The 12,409-nt window shown below is 48.0% G+C and overlaps 1 protein-coding gene across 1 annotated transcript in view; it reads right to left on the minus strand.

Moving 5' to 3' along the window:
- Positions 1-2,618: 2,618 nt before the first annotated feature.
- Positions 2,619-12,409, minus strand: part of UBE2R2 (ubiquitin conjugating enzyme E2 R2) — a 53,135-nt gene continuing 43,344 nt past the window's right edge. Inside the window, exons 3-5 of the mRNA XM_057365590.1 lie at positions 11,892-11,989; positions 4,885-5,019; positions 2,619-3,600 (exon numbers count right to left, since the gene is read on the minus strand). Of these exons, the coding sequence (XP_057221573.1) occupies positions 3,381-3,600; positions 4,885-5,019; positions 11,892-11,989 (453 nt within the window). The 3' untranslated portion in view covers positions 2,619-3,380. The remainder of the gene's footprint in view (positions 3,601-4,884; positions 5,020-11,891; positions 11,990-12,409) is intronic.

The following is a 12,409-nucleotide window of genomic DNA, read 5'->3' on the forward strand; positions in this document are numbered from 1 at the left end:
AGTATGGAGAATCCTTTGGGAAGGCAGTTCTGAAATGCCATCGCCCTTGCTCCAGCTCCGCTGTGCAGCAGAAACACTTGAGGCCCAGCCACGTTTGACTCAGCAGTTGCTGTGCTTCCATCGGTGCCAAGTGCAGCCAGTACAACTCCCTGACACTTGTCCTGCTAATTTTAGCTCAGCTGCAGCAGCCGGGGCATTGCAAACACCCTGCTCCCCTCCTGAGCCTGCGGGGAACAGCGTGGGACAGGCGGGGCTGGCACCCCGGAGAGCCGCAGCTGTGACCTCAATTTCTCTGCCAAAGCTGCTGCCTGACCCAGTGGTCAAACTCCTCCTCCACCGTGTCCGACCCTGTCAGGAGCCCTGYGCTCCAGTGTCCCTGCTCCAGTCACATGAATCCATGAACCACCTTCTCACTGCTCTCYTCCTTCCTGACTTAGGAAGACTAAATGTAACAGCAAAGCTCTGGCCTTTTGCCAAAGTCCTTCTCTAAATCAGTTTGTTTTTAAGTCTTAGGTACAGGCAGCTGACAAATAGCAGCTTTATTTTGCAATAAACTTATTTATGTAAAAATATGTCTATTGACACCAGAGCAGCAATGAACTGCTGAACAGCTGTTTGAAAGCTTTGAATAACCCATGCAATGCAACAGCTCAAACAGGGAAGTAACAGCACGAAGATATTTTCATTTCACATTTTTATTAGTAGACAGATGTGCAGAAAAGACAAAATATAACTACTGAAGGAGAAGACAACACAAAAAATGCATCAGTTAATTCTTTCTGGTAAATTATACTGAACAAAAAAAGGAAAAGATCTGGGAGTTCAGCTAAGAAAACTACTAAGAAATCTAGTGTACCCTGCTGGTTTCAGAATGGTTGAAAACTGCATTTAAAGGGACATGTAATTGCAAATGTAAACGCTAATATTGGCTGAAACAGGAGAAAAAGGGTTAAGAAAAAACAGAATACACAGAGCAGGTAAACATTTTTCTGCAATCTCTTAAATAGTTTCAAAAAAATCCCCTCATACTTCAGTTGTATTTCATAAAAAGGAAACCAGCAAGTCAACAAGCAATGACACTGCACAGGACAGTGGGGAAGAGAATTAGTCTGGTTAATGTTGGAGCTCTCAAAAGAGGTTGCTTTTTTGTCATTAAAAAAGGGTAACAGAAGAGTCATAATAATGCATCTTACAACACCAAGCTTGGAAATACAAGTCACTGAGAGTATACAGTGAAGACGGTCAAAAGTACAAGGGAAATCCTGAAAGATGCAGTATCCTCATTTCCAACCAAGTCATCAGCAAAGCCAGCGCTCTGCTGCCACACTCTGCTCCTTCACCACACCACAGCCGCCTGAAAGCTGGAGGTTGGTGCCCCTGCCCTGGCGCGGCCCCGAGTCCAATCCTGCAGCCGGGAGCACCAGCGGCGTTTGCCTGCCCTGGCACTGCCCTCGAAGGGCCGGGGTGCCCCACACTGTCACTAGAGCAGGGGAGCCCCGCTGCCGGCTCCAAAAAGCACCTGGGGCTGAGTCAGTCCTTGCTGGAAGAAGGCTGGCACCCCAGGAAGGTGCAGCTGCCTTCCCAGGTAATGTGCGAGCAGGAGGGCAGGTGGCCGAGGGGCAGGGCCYGTCCCTGCAAACCCCAGCCAAGCCATGTTTTGTTAACAGATCTGCCTCGTTCACTCGCTGCGGAGCCCCCYGGGCATTGCTCTCCTCCCCCTCCGGGCTTTCGCTCAGCCTCGCCCCGGACGCAGCCACGGAGCAGATCCAGAACAAAGCCGTGTTCCCACCGAACAGCCCCGAGGGCCCGCAGCTGGTGACGTACCATGGAGAACCCTGAGACACACGGAGGGGAGGGCAGGCTCTGMTCAGGGCGATGCCTCTGTACCCGTGCGCACTGAGGGTCTCGCCCCTGCGGGGCCAGCACCTCCGATCTGCTCCCGGGGCTGCCAGGCCCGGCTGCCGATCCAGGGATCACATGGAAGGGGAACTCGGGGCACCGCACCACAGCCAAACACGAGCACGCTGCGCCGGGGGGACGGTGTGGAGGGCCTGAGGAACAGGGTTCTGAGACAGGAACATGCAGGATCCCGCTGCCCACGACAGAGCGCCCTAAGCTCTGCCAGGGGCTCCCAAAAACATGCGGGAGGCTGAGCTCGGGGCACAGCTGAAGCACGTTGTCAAAACCTGCTGCTGGCCTGCTCTGCTGTGGGCTGCACACACCCCTGTGCCCCAGGGCGCCGGGCAGGGGACAGCCCATCACCGCCTGCCTGTGCCCCGAAGCACAGGGACAACGCCGACACCACTCCGAACTCTGCCCTGCAGAGAGCTGCACCTACCCACAGGTGAGCCACACAAGCTACAGAAGGCAGCTCCAGCTGCACAGGGCTGGGGCTGCAGGATGCAAAGGCTGCCAGCCAGCATGGGGCAGGAGGCTCCTGGTCTCTCCCACTGCCATAAAAAAGCCCAGGATGAACGGTGGCCTGCTGGGCAGCAGGATGCACATCTGCTCTCCTCCCTCTGGAGAGGGGCATCTGGCAGCAGATCTCAGCAGAACAGCTAAAATTGAACTTTTCCAACCCTATCCTAATCTGGAAAAAAAAAATAGCAACCCAGGGCTCGGTTGTAAAACGTGAAGTGTTAAGTGTTTATTTTAGGGTTCATATCACAAGCCTTTTCCACAGACAAAGCTGATAGTGCCCTCTAGGGCTCCAGGGGTCAGCTATTTCCTAACTTAGCAGGCTGAAAAGGAATACTGTACCTTTCAGTGACATCCCATCAAGCTCAACACACAGTAGCTTTACACTCTCGCCCCACACCTTATAAAGGAAAAGCCACCACCACAAGGCTAAACGAATGTACACACGCTATTATTGTAAATGGAGCAGCTAAACCTTGGCAATTTGCTTCGTGGGGATTTTTTTTTTCTTCCCAGTAAATGTAGCACTTGAGCTCCCAAAAACCCGGCTTCCAATGGGTTTGTTCCAGCTTAAAATACATTAAACATCTCAATGCAAGACTGTATTTAATTCAAGAATCTAAACACGAGCAAACCTGTTTTGCTGTGAGTGTTTTGTAGAGAAGTGAAAAGGGGAGTTTCTTTTTTAAAAAGAAATCATAATACAGTGATGAAAGGGTTAAGAATGCAAGAATTCAGACATTCTGTGGAGGGTCTCTAAGAGGTCCATAAAAAAGGAGCGAACAGATCCATACAACAGGAGACAGCAGGAGACAAAGTTTTGTGTTGGGTTTTTTTTCCTTTTTTTTTTTTTTTTTTTTTTTGACACCCCCCCCCACTTTTTTGCTGGACTGCTGCTAGGTTACCGCTGCTCCCTTCTGGCCTGAGTCGGCAGGGCAGTACAGGGGCATAGAGGGAGCAGGTCACGACTCCTCGTTGCCAGAATCATCATCATCGTAACAGTCGGCATCCTCCTCCTCCTCATCTTCATCGTCAATGTCGTCATCGTACAAGTCGTCGTAAAGCAAATCTGAACTGTTGTCATTGGAAGGCACTTTAGTTTTGATGCAGTACTCTGCCAGTGTAGTGGGGACCTTCACTCCATCCTTCTCTGCCTCAGCTTTGGTAGCCAAAACCTGCTTCCTGTGGGGAGAAGGACACAGCAGGAACGTGAGCAGGGCCATGTGCCAGCAGCTCAACTCCCCATCCTCCCCTCCGGCCCTGCCCAGCCCTCCTGGCAGCTCAGGGTCAGGGGAGCTGAGGTTTGCAGGGAGCTCCACAAGCAGCACTGGAAACAGATTTGGTTCCTGCAACCTCTGGCTTGGGAGGATGCCAAGTGTGCTAGCAGCACACAAGCTCTCAGCAACACATGAAATCCCATGCATTAGAGACCTGCCAGAGGCCAGAGCAAATTCCATCCACTACTGGAGGGATGGTCAGGGATTTCCTAGGATGATGTATTGACTCTACTGCTAACAACTTTCCTGCAGCATGCTCAAAACTGCAATTCCCACAAGCCTTTGGCAGCTCTCAGCTGCCACTGGATGATTAAAGCAGCTGGAGCACATGGCAGCACTGAAGGACACAGCCTGGGGCTGGCAGCAAACAAGTGYTTCCCATCACCCTGGGACAGGCCTGGCTGCTGCCGCCCAACAGGGAGGAGCAGATGGCAGCCTGTCCCCTCACCCACCCACGGCTCACCCGTCTGCCATTCMCTGTGTGGAGTACACCCAGCTCTGCTAGAGCCGAGGGAACTGGAGGTTTCTCTGCACAGACAGAGCCCTGCTGGCTCCACCCAGGACCACATCCTGCCTGCCCAGCTGGCAGAGACAACCTCGTGCCAACAGTCCCGCTCCAGGCTGGGCTGCCCCCACACTGCAGCYCTGATCCACGCTCACAGCATCCCCCTGCGGCTCCTGATGAACCACGGACTTCTCCAAGGGCAGCACTGAGCAGTGTTCCCAGCMAATCCAACCCAGCTCTGCAAGCATTTGACAAATCCTGCTGATGCTCCTTTGAATTGGAGGGACAAGATTATGATTCATGCATGCATTAAGCACAGAAATGAGTGGGATGCAGTCAGTTTGCATCACATCCCAAGCGATGCAGGGCTCAAAGACAAGCAGGGACTTAGACTGGGATTTACTAGTAGCCAATAGGTTTTGCAGAGCATCATAACAGATTAGCCTGAAAAAAGAACAATTTAAAGATATAACAGCCCAGTTCCCCTGCCCCAGAAGTTTGCAGTGTCTGTGTACTGAAAATTTTGGATGGACCAGAAGCATGGACTTCGAATAAGATGTTGGAATTAATTTCCAAATTAAATTCTACTGCAAGAAGCCGGTTCCAGCAAATTCTGGAAGCACCCTGCCTGATAGGATTTAAAGCAAGAGGCTGGTAGCCAGCACCACATGTGGCAAAGCTTACCGTATGATTTCGGCATACTCCTTGTCTTTTCCTTTACTGTCCCTCCATTTCCTGAACATGACTGATGCATCCACGTTGGCTGGGGAGAATGTGTTGGGCTCATTAAGCAAAGAGATTACACTCAGTAAGATAGTCCTGAAAGAGGTAACCACAACAGCAGAGTCAGAGCTAATGCAATCATGGATTCTGGATGCCTACAACTTCTTTAGATGTTGCATTATGACTTTGTTTGATATCAAGTCTTAAGCTGAAGACAGTGKTTTAAGTGAAAGCAGGTATTTATGAACCTCAGACCCTGGACTTTGGTGTAGGGAAGGTGATACAAAAAAAATCTCATCAGACAGCTGTGTCTGTGCATGTACTTGGGACAGCGCAGCAGGCAAAGCTACAATCAAACCAGAATTCAGCTTGTCTGCCCCACCCACAGATGCTATGGGGTTGGAAACCTGCCCTGTGAGCTGTCCCTGGTGGCTTGCAGCCTACAGCAGAAAGCCAGGCTGTTTGCCTGCCCTGCACAGGGAGAAGGAGCACTATGAGCTAAGGCCATCAGAAAAGGCTGCCCAGCTTTCTCCCTGCCCTGCTGGGCAGTGGGAGGCTGAGGCCAGGGCAGGTCTCTCCCCTCTTCACGTTGTGTCCCACTCAGGCTGCTGCAGCAGCTCTCAAGCACAGCAAAGAGAAGACAGTGTAGATGCTTTCCAATGCACGAGGGCCCAGTGSGATTCAGCTGCTGGTGCTCACAGARCCAACATCAGCCAGTCATGTAACCCTTGGCAGGCAAGCAGACAGGCAGACAGACAACCTTCTGGGATTTCTAGCCAGGTGCCCTGCTCTGCTGGCACTTACCAGCTGCAAACACCACCTTCTTGCCCACACCTTTCTCCTGCAGTTCCTAGCACCCTTTGCACTTGAGAGATGCAGCCTTTGCTGCCCCAACCAGCACAAACACCCACACCCAGCCAGCAGCTGTAGCTGCCACTATGACAGCGTCACTTGTCCCAGTGGTCCTGCCAGCAACAGCTTCCTTTGCAAGTGAAGGACAAACAAGAGACAGGGAATAGTTCTTGAAACACAGCATTACCTTTGCAGCCACTTTGCAGACCTCGATTAAAGGAGATTGGGAAGTGCAGTCATGKTTGCACTGACTTAGGGGCATGCTCAGAGAACATCTACCAGATCATATAGCTGTGTACAATTCCAGGAAATGCATGGTCATTTGGATACTGAATATCTTGAAAGGTTTTGAAAATAAATGCTTGTGTCTGAACATACTGTTCAGCACAGCTATCAAGAGAGTCTTATACAATTTACTTTCTAAATTATATAATTCTGTTCGAAAAGAGAACATCAGCTCTGGAAAAAAACTGTCTCATCAGACTGGAATGATGGGCATAAGAGATAATTTTCTACTTCATCTCAAGAATTCATTTATTAAGAGCCTTTGATTCTCTGCAAACAGGCTGCAAAGCCAGCACGTCAGCTCCAGCATCATATAGGAGCTTTCATGCAGCACAAACAAAATCTAGGGAAGGCCGAGGACAGGAATTCATGTCTGGATTTCGCATCTCCTCTAGCACACTTCCATCAACAGTGACGAGAAGCCAATTTTCACTGCAGTGTCCAGACACCAAAACCAAAGCTACTTAAATACACCAAGSCAACTGTACTAAGGTGAAGCTCTCTGAGCTCTTCATTCCCAACCAGCACATTAGATCAGCTCCATCACTGCTGATATCCTTAAGAGCTGGACAGTCTAGTCCAGCTGGTTGCTGCGGGAAAGCAGGGTGAACAAGGGACAGAAACAGAAATGCACCCCAGCGTGGAGGATCTGACAGGACTAAAACCACTAGAAAAGTTCAACCATGTAGGACTCAAAACCTCAGCACCAGATACAAATTGCATGGGGTGGATGTAGGGTGAGGCTCTGCAGTATTGTCAGGGATCTGTCATTCCCCTCAGGCAATGATGCTGTAGCATGGAGGAGCAGTCAGCAGAGGCTCAAGGACACAAACCTGTTAAGGACCATTTTTTCTCATGTGTCAACTGAAGAAGGCTCAGAGACAGATAAATTTCATCCCAGAGAGACATGATGTAAATTGGTTGGTGCTCCCAATCAGCACATCCTAGTATATTCGTGGTTGAAAAAGGATTTAAAAAAAAAATTACAGCTGCTATTCACATTGTAGCCTCTTAGAGCCACCTCTAGAGGTAGGTATGGATTGGTCCTAGAGCATTTTTGCTCTCTGGTATAAAGTTAAAAGTTTTGGCTACACTGACAGTCATTGTCTTAGGTTACAAGGAAGGTGTAACTAAAAAGTATGTATTTGATTACCATCTTCATAAACTGTTACAACCAGTGGGGCAGTGTTCTTTAACTTCAGCATGGCTCAGCCCTTGTAACACCCTCTGGAGGGTCATCTCTGCTAATGGGCCATYAAAGTCGGGAATGGAATTACATCATTCCTTAGTGAGATGCCCCGCCCAGAGGGGAGGAACTGAGTATTACTACCTGTACATAAGCTGAGGCACTGAGACACTGTGGCACTACTCCCCCTGGAAGAGCTCGAGAACCACCACTAGACCTCCAGAGATACATCAGACTTTTCTTCAGAATCACCACTTCAACRAGASCACATTCATCACTCCAACGGGACTGCAGCCGCCACCCAAACCAACAGGGTGGCAGGTTGTATTCTGACTTTGTCAGTTTAAGCTGTTGTTTCTGTATTATTTATTATATTCTCTGTATTATTGCCTCTATTTAATTTTATTTGATTTTTACKTTTTCTCTRTTAAATTGTAGTTCTGACTTGGACTCTCTCGCAACATATTTGTGTGGCGGTAATTCTTCTGCTGGTTTGTTCCAAACTAGCAGAGACTTGTTACTGCATCAAGCTTTTTGTGGCATCAGCCTCATTAAAAAAAAGTCAAAAGAATGGGAATCCTCAGAAACAAAGCAATAGGGAGAGAGTACATCACCTATCTGCAAGAAGTACAGGTGTACCAACATCCTGAATACTGTTCTGAGTTGTGGCCTGAGCAGCTGAAGGGAGGTGAAGATGGAAGATGTCAAGAAGGAAAATGAAATGATCAGAGAGCCTCAGCTCTGAGCCTTGCCCCCACTCAGCTCCATGGGACAGTACTATTCTCTGTCAAACAGATCAGAGCTGCATTCCTTCACATCTTGCTGCGTGTTCGATGTATTTACTTCTGCCTACCTCACTTAGCTACCAGTGATGGGAAAGTCCATACTGTTTAAAAAAACAAATAAGCCTGCTTGACCCCCTTAGTCATGGAAACACAGGTGATCTCTCACGGTTGAAGAATGAATTCTCTTGCTTCAGGCACTGCAACTCCACACATCTGTGGGCAAAACAGTCAACACGTGGCAGGCTTTGCAGAATTCAGCAGCTGAGAAGCAGCTCCCTTCCACACCTTCAGCCCTGCTGCCYCCTGTCTGACACTCTGGAGCCTTCCCAAGCCAGATGGGACCCCAGCAGGRTGTGTGTTTGTTGGCACTGAGCCCTGTGGGTGATGCTGGTAGCAGGCTAACAATGAAGGACCAGTTTTATCTTCATTTACTGATGCATTCATTTGCTGAGGAATGTTTTGTCAAATCACCCTTAAGCCCTAGACATTTCAAGAGCATAATCACCAAAAACTGCTATTGTGGTGAGGTAGAGCAGAAATTAGAAAACAAGCACCACGCGAAGTTCCACRTCATTCTCTAGGGTTGAATATAATGAAATACTCAAAATGTGTGATACATGTAATWCATGCCCAAAGCTGTTTGCTAGCTGTGAGTTAAGGCTTGTCACGTAGTCAGCTCTTTATCTGATAGTGTCTTGTAATGAGAATGAAATTCAGCTGCTGTTTTAAAAACATGGACAGGTTAGGCTTTGAATGCTTCCCTTTGTATTTTTGGCAGGAAGAAAACCATGCAGCTGCTCTGACACCACCGAGCAGGACAGGAGACAGACAAACAATGGAAGGCAAACAAAAGGCAGGACTCTGCAACGTTGCTTTTACTGGTTGGAATACTCAAAACCACACTGTATYGCATTTGCATGGCCAAGCTTTGGTAGCAGGGTGGTCTGCTGTGAAAAGCTGTCAGAAGCTTCCTGCATGTCCAGTGGAGCCATTCCCTGGCAATTCCAAGGGCCGATGTGCCACTGGTCAARGCTGAGTCAATTAGAAAGGGTGGTRATGCTTCTGCGATAGCATATTTAAGAGGAAATGTTTTAATTGTGTCCAGAGAAGAGTGGAGGGAGAATATACGAGAGGAACAACTCTGCAGACACTCAGGTCAGCATAGGAGGAGCAGGAGCTGCTCCAGGTATTGGAGGAGAGATGCCCCTGCAGCCCCTGGTGCAGCCCATGGTTGGCAGAGGCAGCTGTGCCCGTGCAGCCCTTGGAGGGTACTGGGGAGCAGAGATCCACCTGCAGCCCCTGCAGGAGCCTMWGCTGTAGCAKGTGGATGCCTGAGAGGAGGCTGTGATCCTGTGGGAGGCCTGTGGASACAGAAGCCCATGCTGGAGGAACCTTTCCTTGAAGGACTACACCCTGTGGAAGAGTGACCCATGCTGCAGCAGTTTGGGGAGGAGTGGTGCCTGTGAGGTGGACTTACATTGAAGAAAGTTCATGAAGAACTGTCTCCCATGAAAAGGACAATATGGTGCAGTGGGGGAATGACTCCTCTCCCTGAGCAGTGGAAAAAAAAAAATCACAATCATCTGTGATGAACTGACTGTGACCTCCATTCCCTGTCTCCATATGCTGCTGGGGTAGGAGGCTGAGCTAAGAAGGAGGGAGGGGTAGGGAAAAGCTGTCTTTAAGATCTTATTTTACTTTTTATTATCCTGCTCTGACTTTGTCAGTAATAAATTTAATTAGTATTTTTAATTCTTGCCYTTTTTTTGTCTATGATGGTATTTTGTGAGTGATGTCTCCTGGTCCTTATTTGCCACTGAAGAACATCAGAACAGTGAACAGGTAGGTAATGCTGCTAAGATTGGAATAGCGCAGGTAGACTTAGGCTGGGAGCAAAAGAGTAAACTATTTCTAGCCCCAGGCAATTTCAGGCAACTAGGAAGGGATGCAACCTACACATGGGCTCGTGATTGAAGGATGGATCCCCACAGAGGCCATCACACATGTTATCCACCAATGTGAAACGTGCTGCCAACAAAGTGAGCCACASGAGTGAAGTCTCCCTGGACAGAGGGCAGTGGCTGGATTTCCAGTATGGTGAGSCCTGGCAAATTGACTATATTGGACTACGGCCATGAACACACCAAGGCAAGAGCTACATGCTCAGCCTGGCAGAAGCAACAATTGGCTGGCTGGGAACAGGCCCAGTAAACCAAGTCACTGCTCAGAACATGAYCTCAGGCTTTGAGAGACACATTTTGTGGTGACATGGTATCCCAGGGAGAASAGAGTCAAACACCATGGGAAATCATTTTCAAAGTAACCTCACAAACTYTTGGGCAAAGAAACATCCCTTATTACCCACAAGCCTTTGCAAAGACTGAGAGATTTTGAAGACTGCTAAGAGTGTTAGGCAATGGGGCAYGGAAGCACTGGGATGCTAATTTCGTGGAAGCCACTTGGCTGGTCAGCACTAGGAGATCTGCTGAGACTRCCAAAACTAAGCCCTTAGACAATGCGAGAGAGGAGTTAGGAGTCCCTAAACTACACATAGGGAAGTCAGTGTGGATTTCTCCTCCCATGGGAAAAGGAAAAYCCATTTGTGGGATTGTCTTTGTCCAGGGTGTACTTGGTGGATAATGTGGAAGGATGGGCAGACCCTGTAAGTGCCTCAAGGAGATCTAACCTTTGGGAAGAAACAATCCATGGTGTAAGTAGTATGTTGCAGGAAGTAAATCAGCAGGAATATAATGAACTGATGAAGAATGAATTTTGCAAGAAGAATGTAATGATATAGGCTATTGTCAGTGTCCAATGATCAAGTGTGCTGCTTCTCCTATTCTGACAACCTATCCTGTTGAAATGGAGCCCAAAGCATGGATCTGGAGGGGTGGAGGAAGTCCCTGAAACAGGAAAATATCTGTCTGAAAGGACCCGGGAATTGTAGTTAATGAAAATGTATRGTACAGGCATGGTCCAAGGATGTAGTTTAAGTGGTAAGTGTGGGTACGAAGGGATCCGAGTAATGAYAGAGGAATATAATGGAGCTGTTGGAAGATACATAAATTATGTAGGATCTARGTTTGACTCAAATGGCACAAAATAAGGAGTGGAGATTGTATTGAGTCTGGCTGAGCTGTAGTTCGTTCTCCCTTAGCAGCTCTCAGTGCTCTACCTCCCTAGCTAGAAAGGKGTTGATAACACACCAGTGTTTTGGCTACTGCTGAGCAGCACTGACCTAGAATCAGTGCWGTCCCTCACACATTTCCACTCCCCCATCAATGGGACATTTGTTATTTTACAATGTTTGCCTTCCRGAGCAGCCACTCCATGTGCTGAAGCCCGGCTTCCTGGGAACTGGTTGAACATCACTCACCAATGATAAGTAGAGATTAATCTTTTTTCCTCCCCTTTGCTTATGTTCACATGAATTTCTGCTTTTGCTTTAGTAAACTGCCTTATCTCAACCTATGAGTTGTTTTCCATGTTATTTTGCTCTCCCCTGTCCCAGCRGGAAGGGGAGTAATGGAGTGGCTTGGCGCCCATTACACATACTTTTCCATTGGTGGTATCCTGAAGAAGATAACAGTGACTGGGAAAGGCGTGAACATCTGAGATAATTTGCCTTAAGAGTATTAAATCCTGTGAACAGCACAGAAGGCTCTGMACTGTCAGTCTGGTATGAGGACACAGCACCTCAGTATGTTCAGACAGGCTGGTAAGTGTGGTTCCCATTTGACTCAAGCCCTAAACACCACAAAGCCTTAAATCCCCTCCCAAACCTCTCCCAATATAGGCATTAGCTCTTGTGGAGATGTCAGGCCTTTGAGATCACCAYTGCACAACATATTCACAGTTACCTGACATTTTGAGTAGGGTTCCACCTCTCTGATGGCAGCTCTCCACTTTGTGGGTCATCTACAGGTGGGTGAAGAATTGAAATACATACATCTCCATTCTGCAAGACAGAAAAAAGCACTGAGAATAGCTTGGCCGGAGGCTGAAGTCTGATGACTCAAATCCACTATTCTGAGCACTTCAACCTTATGGATATGAATACCAAAGTGTCAGCAAAAACCAACAAGGACTGGAAATTGCTCTGAATTCTTCCTGGATCTACTTCATTTATACACAAGAGTGAGCCTGCAAACTGGCAAAAAGTCCAGTAAAGTGAAGAGGTTTAAAGAATGTAGCAAAGCAAAAATAGTAATAATGTAAGATAAAATTAAATTTGTCTCCAGATAGAAAGTACTACTGTCACAGTGAGATAAGCTTGAACCACAAGAGACCAGAAGTAGGGTTAAAAAAATTTTGTGTTCCCAGTGTTAGCTACAGGAATTTTTGAACTGAAGGGTTTAATTACCATCTACTAGCTCAG

Source organism: Malurus melanocephalus, unplaced genomic scaffold, assembly GCF_030028575.1.
Source record: "Malurus melanocephalus ecotype Western Australia unplaced genomic scaffold, MMel_1.1 scaffold_55, whole genome shotgun sequence".
In the NCBI taxonomy this organism is placed as follows: Eukaryota; Metazoa; Chordata; class Aves; order Passeriformes; family Maluridae; genus Malurus; species Malurus melanocephalus.